At 59.4% G+C, this 14,529-nt stretch overlaps 2 protein-coding genes across 2 annotated transcripts in view; one reads left to right on the forward strand and one right to left on the reverse strand.

Annotated features, from left to right (window-relative positions):
- Positions 1–2,215, forward strand: part of SURF2 (surfeit 2) — a 4,970-nt gene extending 2,755 nt beyond the window's left edge. Inside the window, exons 4-6 of the mRNA XM_077774619.1 lie at positions 809–1,003; positions 1,108–1,274; positions 1,638–2,215. Coding sequence (XP_077630745.1) covers positions 809–1,003; positions 1,108–1,274; positions 1,638–1,718 — 443 coding nt within the window. The 3' untranslated portion in view covers positions 1,719–2,215. The remainder of the gene's footprint in view (positions 1–808; positions 1,004–1,107; positions 1,275–1,637) is intronic.
- Positions 2,216–4,480: 2,265 nt separating this feature from the next.
- SURF4 (surfeit 4) lies at positions 4,481–7,807 on the reverse strand. The gene is made up of 5 exons (XM_077774627.1): positions 7,600–7,807; positions 6,883–6,959; positions 6,269–6,312; positions 5,566–5,752; positions 4,481–4,882 (listed from the first exon to the last, which is right to left on the reverse strand). Exons 1-5 carry the CDS (start codon positions 7,703–7,705, stop codon positions 4,616–4,618), a joined length of 681 nt encoding a protein of 226 aa, XP_077630753.1. The 5' UTR covers positions 7,706–7,807; the 3' UTR covers positions 4,481–4,615.
- Between the last annotated feature and the right edge of the window lie 6,722 nt (positions 7,808–14,529).

The raw sequence follows: 14,529 nt of genomic DNA on the forward strand, positions 1-14,529 counted from the left end.
GGCGGAGTGGGGGGGGGGTTGGCAGAGCTGAGGTTTCAAGGAGAAAGTGGTAGAGTCTTTTCAAATGCTCCTGGAGGGAAGGTGGGGACGGAGCCCGAAGGGAGGGCCAGGTGGGGCAGGGCCAGGTGCCTTTGGGTACGGACCGATAGGCGAGATGAGGGAGAGAACTCCGAAGGCTGTTTCCCCAAGAAGAAATGAGGCCCAGTCTTCGCCCAAGGGCAAAAGTGAAGGACACCTCAGAGGATCCCAAGTAGGCACAGAGCCTGGGGGCTTCTTCGGGTGGGCAGGAAGGTAGGGGCTGGGGGTTTTTCCCCAGTACGAGACTCCTCCTGATGCTGGAGTGTGTGGCTCAGAGGACCCATGGCCGAGAGGAGCAGAGCCTGGCAGCGAGGGATGTGGCCGGGGGTGCTGAGGGGAGGTACCAGGCGCAGGCCGTGCGGGGCCCTGGAGTGAGCAGCAGAGATGAAGCCGTGACTCAGAGGCCCGGGGCTGGTCCCCTTCCCCCTTCCAGGACTGCACTAGACAGGAGACCCCTGCCCGCAGGGGGCCCCCTTCCCCAGCCAGCCCCCCCCNAGGAGGCCTCATCCCTGCTCTGGGCAGGGTGAGCAAGGGCCAAGCTCCAGCTCCCGCCCCGGGGTGGGGGCCCGACACGGCCCCACGTCTTCTCATGCCTCGGCCCACGCTCCCCCTGGCACTTCCTGCCAACGCCACGTTTTACCCAGCAGAGTGGGGTGCGGGGTCCCCAGTGGAGCTGGTCTCTGCTCTGGAGGCCTGAGGCACAGACACAGCGTGCTGGCCCGTCCCCCAGATGAGAAGTGTCAGAAGCAGGGTGTGGAGTACGTGCCTGCCTGCCTCCTGCACGGGAGGAGGAAGAGGAGGAGGGGCGACCAGCTGGACGGCGCCGGGCTGCCTCGCCAGGGACAGGCCTTCTGGGAACCTTCGTCCAGCGAGGAGGGCGCAGCTGCAAGTGACAGTGACGACAGTATGGCAGACCTGTACCCGCGTGAGTGGGACTGGCCTCCTTCCCCCCCACCCTGTGTGCTCCCCCTCAGCCCTGCACAGACGGGGACCCGAACCTAAAACTGCCCATCCCTCCGTCCCTCCCAGCCGAGTTGTTCGCCAAAAAGGACCTGGGAGGCACTGAGCACAGGGACAGCCCTGAGGACTTTCTGACAGAGCGGGAGGACGAGGAGCCAAGGTGCCCCACAGAGCCGGGCCCCGGGGGCGGAGAAGAGGCGCAAGGGGCCCGGGAGCTGGTCCTCAAGCGCAGGAAGGTGAGTTGGCAGCTTCCTCTGCTGATGGGTCTCGGGCAAATAAGACGCGAAGCTAAAGCTAACGTTTCGCAAGTAAACTAGAAGCCGAGGCTGCCCTGACCTGGTGGGGCTGGGGGCTGGGAAGGTCTGAGAGGGGCGTGCCCGGAAGGGGACCCGTGGGAGGGGCTCGTTACTGCCTCCGTCGCCCTTGGCAGCTGAGCAGGCTCAGGGCCACAGATCCAGGGCTCTCGGGAGGTTGGGGGGCATGGCGTTGCGGGGACGCGGCAGGTAGACAGCTGGCCTGAATCAGGGGCGCCCCTCGCAGGCCCCCGTCCTCTCGGACCGGGCTGGCTCACTAACTGGAACTCCTTGTTCATGTTCCAGAAGCAGTTGGGCTCGTCGAAGAAGTTTACAAGTCGTCACCGTAGACCCAGAAGCTTCAACTCTTTTAAACAGTCAGGTTAATAAATGGCTGCTGGAGAGAAGCGCGTGTTGGAAGCTCTTCCAAAGCCCTTCAGGGACTCGAGCCCGTGTCCGCCTCAAGCTGCCTGCCGTGCACCCTCTTAACTGACGGGGTGTCCCAGGGCCTTCTCCCTTGGCTCCAAGTTCGCTGCCCACAGGGTTGGGGCTGGGAGGCTGTGCACGGGCATCGGGGCCACCTCGCCCATCCACAGGAAGCAGCAGGGACCCCGAGGGAAGAATTCGGCCCAGACGCAGCTTCTCAGTGGTCCTCGGCGAAGCCTAGAGGGTCCGGCCGCCTGGCTCGGCATCCGAGGGGAGGCCTGGCCAGGCCCCACCCCAGCTGCCCAACACCAGAGGTCCACGCTGCATACAACAAATGCCATTATTTATTTTGACGTTTCCAAAAATCAAAACGTTTTCAAACACAACTAAGATATAAAATACAGCATAAAATGAGATTTATACCTATTTCCCACATAAAGCCAAAAAATTCTCAGAAACTGTTTTGCCAAAGCCAATTAGTAGATGGTGTTTTCCTCTCCTCCCTGTGAAGGCATCTACCCGTCCCCAGGCGCTAGCCCGCCGAGGGCTGGGGAGGCCCAAGCAACCTCCTCCAGCATCGAGGTTGACCCCTGACCGCACCCCTCGGCCTCTGGGGTCATACTGTTTCCACAGACCAACAGAGGTCTCATCAGCACAGAGCCAAGGACCCGTACCCTGTCAAGAGGTGTCCCGGAGGAACGGCCTTGGCTGAGTGTCAATTGATAGGACTGTGGTGCTGTGCTGACGGGCAAGGGGCTGGGCTGAGCGGTGGCTCCAGGGCAGACACACAGTCAGAAGCCCCCCTCTGTGGTGAGCGTCCTAGCGGTGGGGAGTAGAAAAGTCCTCCCCGTCCATCCCTGCACAGAGGCCATTGTTTCCCAAAGGCCAGAGGTGGTTTGGGGCGGGGGGAGGTTTGGGAGCATCTGGGGCCAAGCCTCCAATGGGGCTGGGGTGTGGGCACTCCCCTCGGGTTTGGTAGGTCTGGGCTGCAGAGCAGAGTAAGGTTCTAGGAGCCGGGAGGCAAAAGCGGGGTGGGTCCCTGGGTTCATGGGTTCCCTGGCCCCCGCCTGGCTGGTAAATGTGGCTCCTGGCTCGGGAGGGCCCTCAGCTTGCACATCTAGCAATGAAGCAGGAGAAAAGACGAGCTCCAGGCAGTCCTCGTTCTAGCTTGGTCAGCCTNCTTGGCTGATTGTCAATTGATAGGACTGTGGTGCTGTGCTGACGGGCAAGGGGCTGGGCTGAGCGGTGGTGGCCCCAGGGCAGACACACAGTCAGAAGCCCCCCTCTGTGGTGAGCGTCCTAGCGGTGGGGAGTAGAAAAGTCCTCCCCGTCCATCCCTGCACAGAGGCCATTGTTTCCCAAAGGCCAGAGGTGGTTTGGGGCGGGGGGAGGTTTGGGAGCATCTGGGGCCAAGCCTCCAATGGGGCTGGGGTGTGGGCACTCCCCTCGGGTTTGGTAGGTCTGGGCTGCAGAGCAGAGTAAGGTTCTAGGAGCCGGGAGGCAAAAGCGGGGTGGGTCCCTGGGTTCATGGGTTCCCTGGCCCCCGCCTGGCTGGTAAATGTGGCTCCTGGCTCGGGAGGGCCCTCAGCTTGCACATCTAGCAATGAAGCAGGAGAAAAGACGAGCTCCAGGCAGTCCTCGTTCTAGCTTGGTCAGCCTGCTCCCCACTCCAGAGGGTGTGGGGGAGGACGGGGTGGGGGGGAGGCACAGAGGTGTCCTACTCCCCCCTCACGGCCACCGCTACGGCGCGGACGAGCGGAGCAGGGCAGCAGGCACTCACACCCCCAGGAGGAACGCAGTATAAGGCAATGTGAGAAAACTTTAAATACAGGATTAAGATCCAATCGGTAAGGCATCACGAATCATAGAAAGTAATTTGGGCTGCGTTCGCATAGCAAAGACAATCTGAGCAAGCCACAGCCTCACGTCACGGCTGCGCAGCTTGGGAAGAGTCCCTCCAGCTAAAGGAGAACCAAGCGGGGCGCTTGGCCAGGTTGGAGCCGCAGCGGCAGCCCAGGCTCCTTGTGAAGACGGGTGAGGTCACTGGTCTGAGAGCCCGCTTTGTTGCCACCCTGCCCTTCGAGGCTGCTACTCGTCCCACGCCCCTCACGGGAGCCAGCTTGCACACGCGGCCAGGCCAGGGTCGGAGCGAGGGTCCCTGTGGGCTGTGGGTGCACCTGGGAACTTCAGCTCCGCCGTCCCCACCTAGAGCCACCGAATCTCCCGGGGGGATTACCCCACAGAAACCGCTGCACCGACCCGAGCCAGTCTTCCAATGAGTGAGTGACTCCCACTGTGAACAGCAGCCTCGGCACCCGCTCCCCCCACCCCAACCACTGCTTCGTTCTTTGGGTTTGGGTCTCTCCAAATGCCGTCGTTATCCCTGCAGGTAGTACAACGCGGGGTGGGGACCACTCGGAGCAGCGCGTGTGATGCTGGGCTGGGCCATCCCGAAGCAATTTTAGCTAAAAACGTAAACTTAAAAAACAGTAAGAGGGAGACCGCTTTGAATGATACACAAATGTATCTGCTCACAGTACAGCTTGAAGGCCCCCCACCCACAAAACAGAAACAAGAACGGGAACCGAGGCCACAGCCCAGCAAGCTGCTCTCAGGAAGCCGAGGCCGCGCCTGGGGAAGGGGGGCGCCACCCACCCCGACGGTCAGGTGCTAGGCTGTGGGTCCAGAGCAGATTTAGCCGCCAAATTTCAGGTGTCTGCAAATAAATTCTCAAAACATCTGTGCCTTTACCAAGGGAGGGAAGGGAAGAGGACACATAAATGCTGGCAGTTTTGTCGAATCCACCCCGAACCAGTCCTCGATGGCCACGGGTCCTAGCCAGGCAGGGAAGGGGTCTGTTACCACTCTTTCTTCTTCTCGTCCATGGAGACGCCCCCGGGGCCCAGGGCTACCACGAGGAGCAGGCCCCCGATCACCGACATGGTCTGGAAGAAGTCGTACTTCAGGAAGTCATGCATGGGCTTATAGACGGGAATGGTCCAGAAGGCGTTGAAATACACGTTGATGGCAAACAGCCAGACGACAAGAGTCAAAGCAGCCAGCTTGGTTTTAAAACCGATGGCCACTAAAATCATCAGAGCTGTGCCCACGATGTTCTGGAGAATCTGCATAGATTAAAGGATAAGGAACAAAAAACAGGTAAGGAAGAGGAGCAATCCCAACTGCCCTTGTCACCGCAGTGCGTGTCAGGGTGACGGGTGTGCATTCAAGTGAGGAATAAAGACAGGGCGCGAGGGGTGGCAGATACAGCAGCCTTCAGTGGGCAGGCTGCAATTTACCAGGACACACTCAGGCCCAGCCCGCAGGCCTTGAAGCCACCCAGGTCGTCCCCAGGACTTGTTAGGAGCGGGCTCCCCACTCCTGCGGCGCCAGGTGCCCCTCCTGGGAGCCCTTCCCGGCCAGGGCGCCCAGCCAGCTCTGAAGATGGGCCTTGTAAGCTCCTGGGGAGGGACCCCGCCACATGCACCGTGCACGATAATGTGTGAGTGGCGGACAGCGAAAGAACCGCGAGGCTGTAGAGAGCCTGGGTGGACCACCTGGAGGCGAGCACACCGGGTGCCAGGACCTCAGTGAGTAAGGCAGACTCTGGACTTCCTTTGTCAGATCCAGGCCCACAAGTGCTTGCTGGGTTTTTACTCCTTTTAATAGGATCAGACATTCACTTCCTTTGAGCCAATTCATCCCAACAGCCCCTGGACTAGGCCCCATGCACAACGGGGAAGAGAGATCAGGGCCCCTTTCTGAAGGGCAGGAGACCAGACCCGTTTACGCAAACGGAGACGCTTACCGAGAAGAAGCTGGCATCAAAGTGAAGGAGCGTCATGAACATCAAGACCAGCAGAACCCTGCCTCCGAGCTGCATGTACTGTTTGGGGGAGCTCTCGCGCATGGTGGGGACTCCTGCGAACATGCTCTTCCCTTCGGAACGGGATTCCGCCAAGAGCAGCAACAGGCCTCCTCCCAGGGCCAGGTTCCTGAGGACAGAAATGCCAGTTGAGTTGCCAGGGCTCGGCAGGCACAACGCACGCCTGTCAGACTGGGTCGGGAGGCCTCAGCGGGAGCACAGGAAGGGAGGGCCCTTAGGTCCCTCTCTCCAAACCGTGCCAGACCTGCTGGGTGTGAATCCACAGGACCGCAGCCAGAGTCACACCTGCAAAGGCCTTCCACGGCCCAAGACGCAGACGGGCCTGTTCGGCCGAGCAGTGACATGAACCTGAACACACTTGGAGCCCATCTTGGCCTTGGCTCTGCTGTCGACCAGCTGGGTCGCCGTGAGCAAATGCTGTTGCTCTGGCCCTCCCTCCCTCCCCGGTGAGCCCGGGGTTGGGAGAGATGGTTTCATTCTCACCCGCGCCCTGGTGGCGGGGGGGAGCCTCCGCCAACACCTTCTACCGACTCCCAAGTGCGCCTGGACCCAGAGTGCACTCCCGACTGCTAGCCACTGAGTGTAGAGACACAACAAGTAAGCTCAGCACGTGAAGCACACGTACCTCATCAAAAACTTCAAGTCCCACAGGATGCTGTAGGCGATGGTCTGAAGGGGACAGAGAAGAGAGAAGACGGAAACTTGAGTCTCGTGTTTCCAAACGCGTTTGGATTGTACACAGAACGGTGGTAGGCAATCCTTCCACCGGGCGTGGGAGTGGAACACACACGGAACAGGTCAGGAGGCCGGGGCAGCTCCGAGCTCAGCGCTCCTCGGGGCGCACTGAACGAGCACCTGGTCCCAGGGAGCTGGGCCCGCGAGGAGCTGACACGGCGCCCGAGAGCTCCGGTCCAAGTGCACGCGGCTCATCTGGCCAGCTGGGTGTTCGGGAGGGAAAGCATAAGACAGTGTCCTGGCCGCAGGCAATCTTGTCACCTGTCCCTGTCAGAGGAAACTCGGGAAGGTGGCAGGGAGGTGGGCGGCCAGAGCTTGGCACCTTCGCAGGGGCCCCGTCCTCTCCAGCTCTGCTGAGCTCGCACTCAGGAAAATCCAGTGACTTCTCAGGAAAGAAAAGGAGACCCAGGCAGAGACACAGGGGGAGTGAAGCCGAATCTTCAGAAACGCCTTTGCAGAAGCTACGCTCCAAGCACGGCAAGGAAGAGACCCGGCCCCGCGTACCTGCAGCGCTATGATTCCAAAGAGCCCAAAGCAGGCGTACTGCACGAAGTTCCTGCTCAACACCAGGATGCAGCCGGCTGGAAAGGAGAAGGGCCAGGCTCAGGAGCCCGTGGGCGAGGACCGGGCAAGGGGCCGCGCCACCTCACCTGAGCCCCGCACGGTGGCGGCCCAGCTACGCACCCCAAGAGAAAAGCAACTCCTGGGAGAATCCATCTTGGACATGGACCACACCTGAGTTGAGGGGACCTTACTTAACGCAGGTGCTGTTCTAGAAAATGGATCTCTTGCTCCAGAGAACGGGCCATATTCCAGAACGGGTGGTGCAGCGGAAACTGCCGTGGGAGCTTCAGGACAGGCTGAGGAGCACTGGCTCCTTTCTGGCCCCAAAATGCACAAGGTGGGGGGGCTGCCGCCAGCAGACAGTGGCCGGGGAGTGGAAGGCCTGAGGGCCACGTGAGCCGCATTCTGGCCACCGATTCATTCTTTCCCGACTCCCCTGGTTTCCCCTGCTCTGGCTCCTCTCCAGCCCACCCAGGTCACCCAGTGTCCCCATCTCCCGGTCCAGGTGCTTAGAGCACGAGCACAGCACCCACCCAAAGGCCGGCAGAACCAACATCCTGGCCCGGCCCGCCCCCCGGGAGGAGGAAAGGGCGAGCCGGGAGCTCTTCGCCGTCCCCCGCCCACAAGGGCAGACCAGCGCGCATCAGGGCCACTCACTCAGCTGTCCCAGCAGGTTGAGGAGCACGAAGGCGGAGGCCAGAGCGTAGCCGCAGCCCCACGTCGTGTCGATGTAGTCGCGCTGCTCGCCCCACTGGAACCACATGCGGACGCCGTCCTCCAGGAACGTGCTGATCAGGCAGAGGCGCGCCACGTGAGGCAGGTACTGCTTCGTGACCCGGAGGAACTGCGGGCCACAGAAACCCAGCTGAGGGCTGCGGGAGCCTCGGCGCCTCTCCCCACGCTGCCCTGCGTTGTCTGCGGAGGCCCAGCCCCATTGGGCTCAGACCCCCAGGGTGACGGCCTCCGCCTTGTCGGCACAGGCGTGTAGGCGGCAGCTACCGTCATCGGCCGAGGCGCCGCCACAAGACACACCACGTACTCTCAGGCTAGGGCCCCAGCGGATTAGCATCACCGCCTGATGAGACCCGGCCGGCTCACCCTGCGGCCTCCTCACCCCCCGACGTGCACCCTGGCAGTTGTACCAAGTCATCTCTATCCTAGGCCGACCTGCACCAAAGAGGGGGACGCAGCCCCCATGAACGGCATCAGCAGCCCCCCCAGCCGTGACAACCAAAAATGCCCCCAGACATTGCCACAATACTGCGCCCACTGCCCTGAGACCCTCTCATTTCACAAATGGGCAGGTTGCACCCCACAGGGGAAGGGGGCTCGCTTATAGCTGCACTAACTCGAGATGGCCGCGCGGAGTCTCGACCAGCCGGTCACATACGGCTAAGCCTTGGCATCCCAACACCCCCAACGGTGCTCAGACCCCCTCTACATGGAAGAAGGCTGAGCACGCTCTTGAGAGGACAGTCCACTTAGGGGACAGCCAGGGTCCCAGGCCTGGAGGGTCTCATGGTCGACCAACGGTAAGCTCTCGTGTCTACACTTATCCAAAGCCTCTGAGCAGCGAGAGGCCAGGCTCTGGCAGCCGTGTGCACACCCCTAGTCCCTCCCAGAGCTCTGGACTGGAGAGGGTGGGCTGGGCTGGGCAGCGGGGAGCACACACATGGAACCAGTGTGGCCAGTGGCTAGAAGGCTCTGGAGTCTTTTACAGACATGCTAACAAATGGACGCACAACGGTCTCAACAGCAGTGGAAGTCAAGTTTGGAAGATCACTGGTTGAATGCCAAAGGGAGAGAAAACACATTCAGAACTTCCTCCCGCTCTGTGCGAAGGGTGCCGTTAACGACGACGGCGGGGTTACGAAACCGTTATCGGGTGGAAGCACAAATGTCACTCAGGTGCCCTGCGGCCACTTTCTCTTTCCAACCGTCCAAGCTAAATGCAAAGGGAAAGAAACCCTATGACACACGGGAACAGTGGGCCCTCCGGGAACCAGGACCCACCCACAGGAGTGACGTGTCAGGGAGCGGAGTCTAAAGGGCATCTGTGGGTCTGGCCCCGGCAAAGGGACAGTCGGATGAACACCACGGCCCCTCAGAGGCCTGGTGAAACCCTACTGGAACCAGCGAAGGTGTGTCTGAGAGTCTGTTAATTACTGGCATTTTTGAAGAGTTGCTTTCCAGTCCTAGAAACAGCTGCTGCTCTCAGCTGCAGGTAATGAGCCTCTGGCCGTTGAGGTCAACCTCTAGTCTGTGGACTTGAGCTCAGTCCACAGAGAAGCCTCCCCTCCCCCGCTCCCCTCCACTGGGCCACAGCAGCCAGGCTCTCGTGGGAGGGAGGGAGGTGGGGAGAAGGCCCTCACAAGCCAGGTGTCCTTTCTCTCCACATCTTCTGAACTTGACGGAGCCCCAAGGTGGCCATTCTGCACGTGCCTGCCCAGCCCTTGACCCTCACCAAAGCGGGGGCAGAGGTCACAGGGAGAGACGGACGCTGGACAGTCAAGCAGGCGGGTCTGGGAGCGGAAGCTCTGGAGTGCGGCCAGCCGTATTCTGTGTGGCCGAGGAGACGCCGCCTCCTTTGTGGAGACGGGGATGGTCCTGCTCCCCTTCTACAAAGGGACGACAGCCGGATTAACGGTTGCTAAGATCCTTTCCAGCTTGAGTGAGCGAAGGAGATAAAGGAGGGAGAAAGAAGCCTAAGGCCCCTACACAGTTTGGAGTCTGTAAAGCCCACACAGGACGTACATGCCCTCGGGGTACACTCCCCCCGCGTCAGCTGACCACTGGCCCTGCCGCTTCTGCCTCCTGGCCCAAATGCTTCTGTGAGCCCCGGCACCGGTCAGCGGGGAGTCGCTTCTAGCCTGGTCCACGGGGACACAACAACTAGGCTGTGGCAGGATGCCGGGGGAGGTGGTCCCCAAAAGGCGGGGGTGGACAGACATCGGAGAGGTTCTGACCTGCCTCCAACTGGATGAGAAAGCCGCTCGCTGTGCTCACCCGTGGGGAGCAAATAAGCCTAGGCCCCTGGGCTTCGCTCTGAGCCTCCATACCATCAAGCACCCCGTTTAACACGTGCTCTGCACCGCAGCGCGGCCCAAGAGACACAGGCAGTGTTTAAAAGCCTCCGTGATGAGTCTGTACTCCTAATTTGAGTGTCTGGGTCAAGAGGATTAAAGAGCAACAGGGAGGCTCCTCCCTTTGCTGGGAGACAGGCTGAGGAGGCAGACAGCTCTGTGCTTTGGGGGGGAAAAAAAGCCAAAATTCAGGTTATTTCAAAGTTAGATGTGGTCTAGGCTAAGGGTTGACTGTATTTTGCAAGTCAGGCTGTTCCAGAGCCTCTTTAGAAACCAGCCAGCCTCTAATAAGCACTTGTTTGGACTCAACACGAAAGAAAAAAAACTGTTTCCACACGAGGCCAGACCCGATTTTACTCGGATTTGCTAAATGCGTGCGGGTCACAGCGGTTCAAACTTGGCCACTGAATCCTCGTCAGGCGTCTGTGGACCGCGTCCTCCCGGCACAGCGGGGAAGAGCCCCTGAAGCAGGCATCCGGGCCGCACGCGGGGGTCCAGAGCGGTCCCCTGTCCCGTGCTTGTGCAAGGGGCCCTGCAGGCCTGGGGCCGGATGCTGCCCGCTGCGGACACGGAGACCCACGACTGCCACGGCCGGGAGAGAACCGTGGCGGGGGAGCTGGAGGCGGGCAGCGAGCAGGGACAGATCGCAGGAGAGGCCGGTTAGCCTACGCGGGGCAGGCTTTTCACTGGCACCTCCAGGAAGCTCACCGTCAAGCAGGGTGTGGTTCATAAGGGATGGCAGCACCTGAGTGACTGACGAAATACAGAACGTGGAGATTTATTTACAAAAGGTGATGACTCTAGAGGGGATATAAGAAACGTAATTACTGTAACTCTGAGAATACAGTGGTCACGTCACACAGCCACCTGCAGCTCTCACATGCCACAGGAACACCCACTTTCTGTGAATGCCGAGGACAGAAAGGACTTGAGGAAGAGCCGTCTGCAATTCTTGGTTGGAACTTGGAGGAGGCAGAAAAAGGCATCAGACCTTCTGGTCGCCAGGGACAGGGGCCGCCCTTCTCAAGGGCCACCTCAAGCCTACACACATCCCAGAAAATGAGAACTTGTGGCCAGACGGCTTCCCTCACATCAGGCTGAGTCGGGGCCGGAGCAAGAGTTCGGTGACTCACACATGTGCATCCGCCATGACCCCAGAGCGCCGCCAGCAGGCCTCCAGGGCACTGCCGTGTGGGTTCACGCTGCACCTCAAAGTACGGGAACAAGTGTCAACTGGCCCTGGAGATGACCCGGCTTCCTGTACCAGAAATCCACGTGACTAAGAGCCTAACCGTAGGAGAGCAGCAACAAGTCACATGCAGGAGAACACAGCTGTGCCTCACTTTCCAGAAGCCTCGCTGACCAGAAGCCTGCTCCCGCCGTGTCTCCAGCCTGCTCCCCGAGAAGAGGCGGGATGGCTCTCCTTAACCTCCTAAGATGGGCAGGCAGGCCCAGCAGGGAGGGGGGCACAGAGCAGAGCAACAGGCAAGGATGCTGAGAACCCCTCACTGTGACGAGAGCCCCACTCACACCCAACGGCCATCCACACAAATGGTCAGTCCAGGGCCCTAACACCCGGGGACCAGGTGTGCCCGCTCACGTTCTATCAGGCCATCCAAGCTACCGAACGCTGGACCAGAGGCCCAGGGGAGTTCCCAGGACTGGCTCCACTGTGCCAAAGGACAGGTAAAAACACCAAAGGCCACACGGGCGAGCAAGTCCCCATGCGGCTTAACCGTCACCCTGGTGACAGATGAGAAGTCAGCTCAACCCATTAGGTGCTAATACTCCGGTTCACTGGTGCGGATGTGCCTGGCAGTTACGCTCCGCCAAAGGGCAGCGAGTGCTGGCTCCAGAATGGAGACGTAACTTTGGATTGCTGAGTTCGTTAGCCTCTGGCCCCCCCTGACCCGGTCTCAGATGGCTTCCGAATGCCTAGCTCCTGCAGAGGGCACGCTCAGCATTTTCTCAAGCGCCTGGCTTCCTGGTCGCCTGGGGCAAGGAGCCCGAGGCCAGAGATGTAGCTCTGGAGAAGCCTGCCCCCGTCAGCACGAACGGGACAGCTGGCCCTGTGCTCTCACCTCTGCAGGCCTCAAGGGGAGGCTGCGAGACAGCCAGGAGGCGAGGAGCCCAGCCTCCGGGACCAAGATGTGGACTCAGAACTTCAGCCTAAGGCGTGCCACGCAAGCCCGCCCTCTCCGCGCCTGACGACGGCAGTGTGGCCAGCCCTGCGCGGTCCAGAGGGGCACAGTACTGAGTACGGAGGACCTGGCCCAGAGCTAGTGTCTCTTGCCATAACTCCTGGGGACACATGGGCTTTATAGGTCCCGCTCTCAGCAACCTAGACTTTCTGGTCAACACCTGTCACTTGAGTTTTGCTTTCGTTTTCTGTGGACGGGGTTTGAAAAAAAATGGGTCTCATTATTGATCAGTGACTTTGACGATACTCTCCAGTGCCCTTCGAAGATCATTTTCATTCTAAAAGCCCAGACTCTGGCATCTTTACTATCGGCAGCTTTGTTTTAATATTAAGTGGATAAATGTTAAAAAGGCACCCCAACTTGGCCAGATGTTATCCACAGGAAGCCGTCACTGGGGCTCTGCGCTCTCTTATCCGCCCACGTCCTCCCACGCCAAGCCTGCCTGTGGCAGATGCTCCTGACTTTGGTTTTGAAGGGGACGAGGGCTACTTGAGAGCCAAAGCCCTCCCAAGCCACCCACAAAAGGGCATGGAGGGGTCTTCTGACAGCCACTGCCACCACTACTGTGGCCCTGGCCCTGATAAACTAACAGCAGGAGCCTGCACTGCCTGACGAGACACAGCCCCAGGCCACTCTGGGTGTTAGATTTTGATGCAGGCAGGCAGGCAGAACACCAGGCCGCGCAAGCTCGTAGTAGGTGGCACAGCCTTGAGGTTGGAGGCTGGGTTTCCTCCCAGGACGCTGCCCCAGGCCAGTCCCGAAGCCCCAGCAGGCTGTCCTTCCCACCAGTAAGTTGGTGCAGGTCGACCCTGTGTCCTCCTGAAGGGCCTTTCCGGTTCCAAGATCCTGCGTCTTTCATTTAACCAAAATGCATGAAGAAAAAAACAGAAAAGATTACATCTAGAGATTTTGAACTTTTTTTTTTCCTCTGCAGGAAAGCTGATCATTTGATAGCTGGCAGCGGCCTGGTGAGAGACATTTTATCTAGTTTGGTTATGAAATGCACTTGCAAAATCAGGGTTCTCCGGACTGAAGAGTGCGCATACAGAGCTCTCATGGTCCCCTCGGGTGACAGGAGCCATCTTCTTAGGGAGTTGCTACGTGGGGAAATGAAATCGGGTCACTAAAACCAGGGACAAAGAAGGCCTACGTGGTTCTCGAGGGCTTTGGGTATGAACTGCGTTTATGAAGGACGCCCTTTTTAAACAGTCTCTGTACACAAAATCATGACCTTAGCAGAAACCGTTTCTTCAAGTTGACATACTTTTTCTGCCCCAAGCTGGTTTTAAAATACCAGCTCACAGGAGAGTGGTGCCATGCAAACCCCACGACCGAACCACACCAGGCAGACGGCAGCCCTCAAGGGGAACAGTGGGAGACGGAGCTTGCCCATACCGGATCAGAAAACACGCATTCATGTTTTTAACTCACACGCACGCATAGGAGCCTTCCAATAAACTCAAACTTTAGAGTTTTGTTGGTCAATACCACCCGCATAAAAATGAAAAATTTAACCTCACTACTTTTTAAGTCTGGCAAAAACCACAAACCTGTTAAGTACACCAAGGAGAGAAATGGCCATTGGGCCAGACATGGCTCTGCCTGCAGGGATAAGGCTGTTCATCTGTAGACGTTAACGGGTCACTTTCACAGGTAAAAGTTACCCTACATGATCGGAGCTTGATCAGAAGAGCCAGGAAGCTCTGTCCTGTCCCCTCTCTAGGATCTGATTCTGTCCATCTAGTCTGTCAACTGCCTGTTTCAAGAGCTTCCCCGGTGCTCAGAACGCCACCTGTACACTCCAGAAGGGGGAAAAAAAAAAAACCCAGGAAGACAGGTTTCCCCTCCTCCCAGGTTTGTGTACAGATAGATACCCATTCAATTCAGTCCCAGGGCAGAGTCCAAACAGGGAGGGAAAATGCTGGGAGGGTCAAAGGGACCCCATGAGTCCAACACATCTGGCAGAGAGTAACAGAAGAAAGCGCTGTTGCTTTCTGTAGTTGGGGTACATACCAGGGCGCCCCCTTTCCTCTGGGAGGACCCCCAGGCCTATCTGACCAACCCCCGTTCAGGATCACGGCTCCCCACCCCGCCCCCTAAGAGCGCCAGTGAAAGAAGCGTGCAGGGACCACCCCAACAGTTCAATACCGAGGGGACGCTCCCCAGCAGTCCGACTCGGTCCAAACCCGCAGCGCCCCCCAGCCCCCAGGGCTCGGGCTCCTTTCTCAGGACGGGACGAGGCAGCCCCTCACGCCCCTCACCTCCCGCCAGGCCGGNCTCCGGGGCGCGGTCTCTACTGAGCA

The sequence above is a fragment of the Crocuta crocuta genome, unplaced genomic scaffold (genome assembly GCF_008692635.1).
Source record: "Crocuta crocuta isolate KB4526 unplaced genomic scaffold, BGI_CrCroc_1.0 scaffold458, whole genome shotgun sequence".
In the NCBI taxonomy this organism is placed as follows: domain Eukaryota; kingdom Metazoa; phylum Chordata; class Mammalia; order Carnivora; family Hyaenidae; genus Crocuta; species Crocuta crocuta.

Bases quoted from the DNA above. Each gene is read 5' to 3' on its own strand.
- SURF4 (XM_077774627.1), bottom strand. From the start codon at position 7,705: ATGTGGTTCCAGTGGGGCGAGCAGCGCGACTACATCGACACGACGTGG. The intron at 6,960-7,599 runs GTGAGTGGCCCT...TCTCCTTTCCAG, and splicing joins CAACCTGCTGGGACAGCTGA to CCGGCTGCATCCTGGTGTTG. The intron at 5,753-6,268 runs GTACGTGTGCTT...TTCTGTCCTCAG, and splicing joins GACTTGAAGTTTTTGATGAG to GAACCTGGCCCTGGGAGGAG.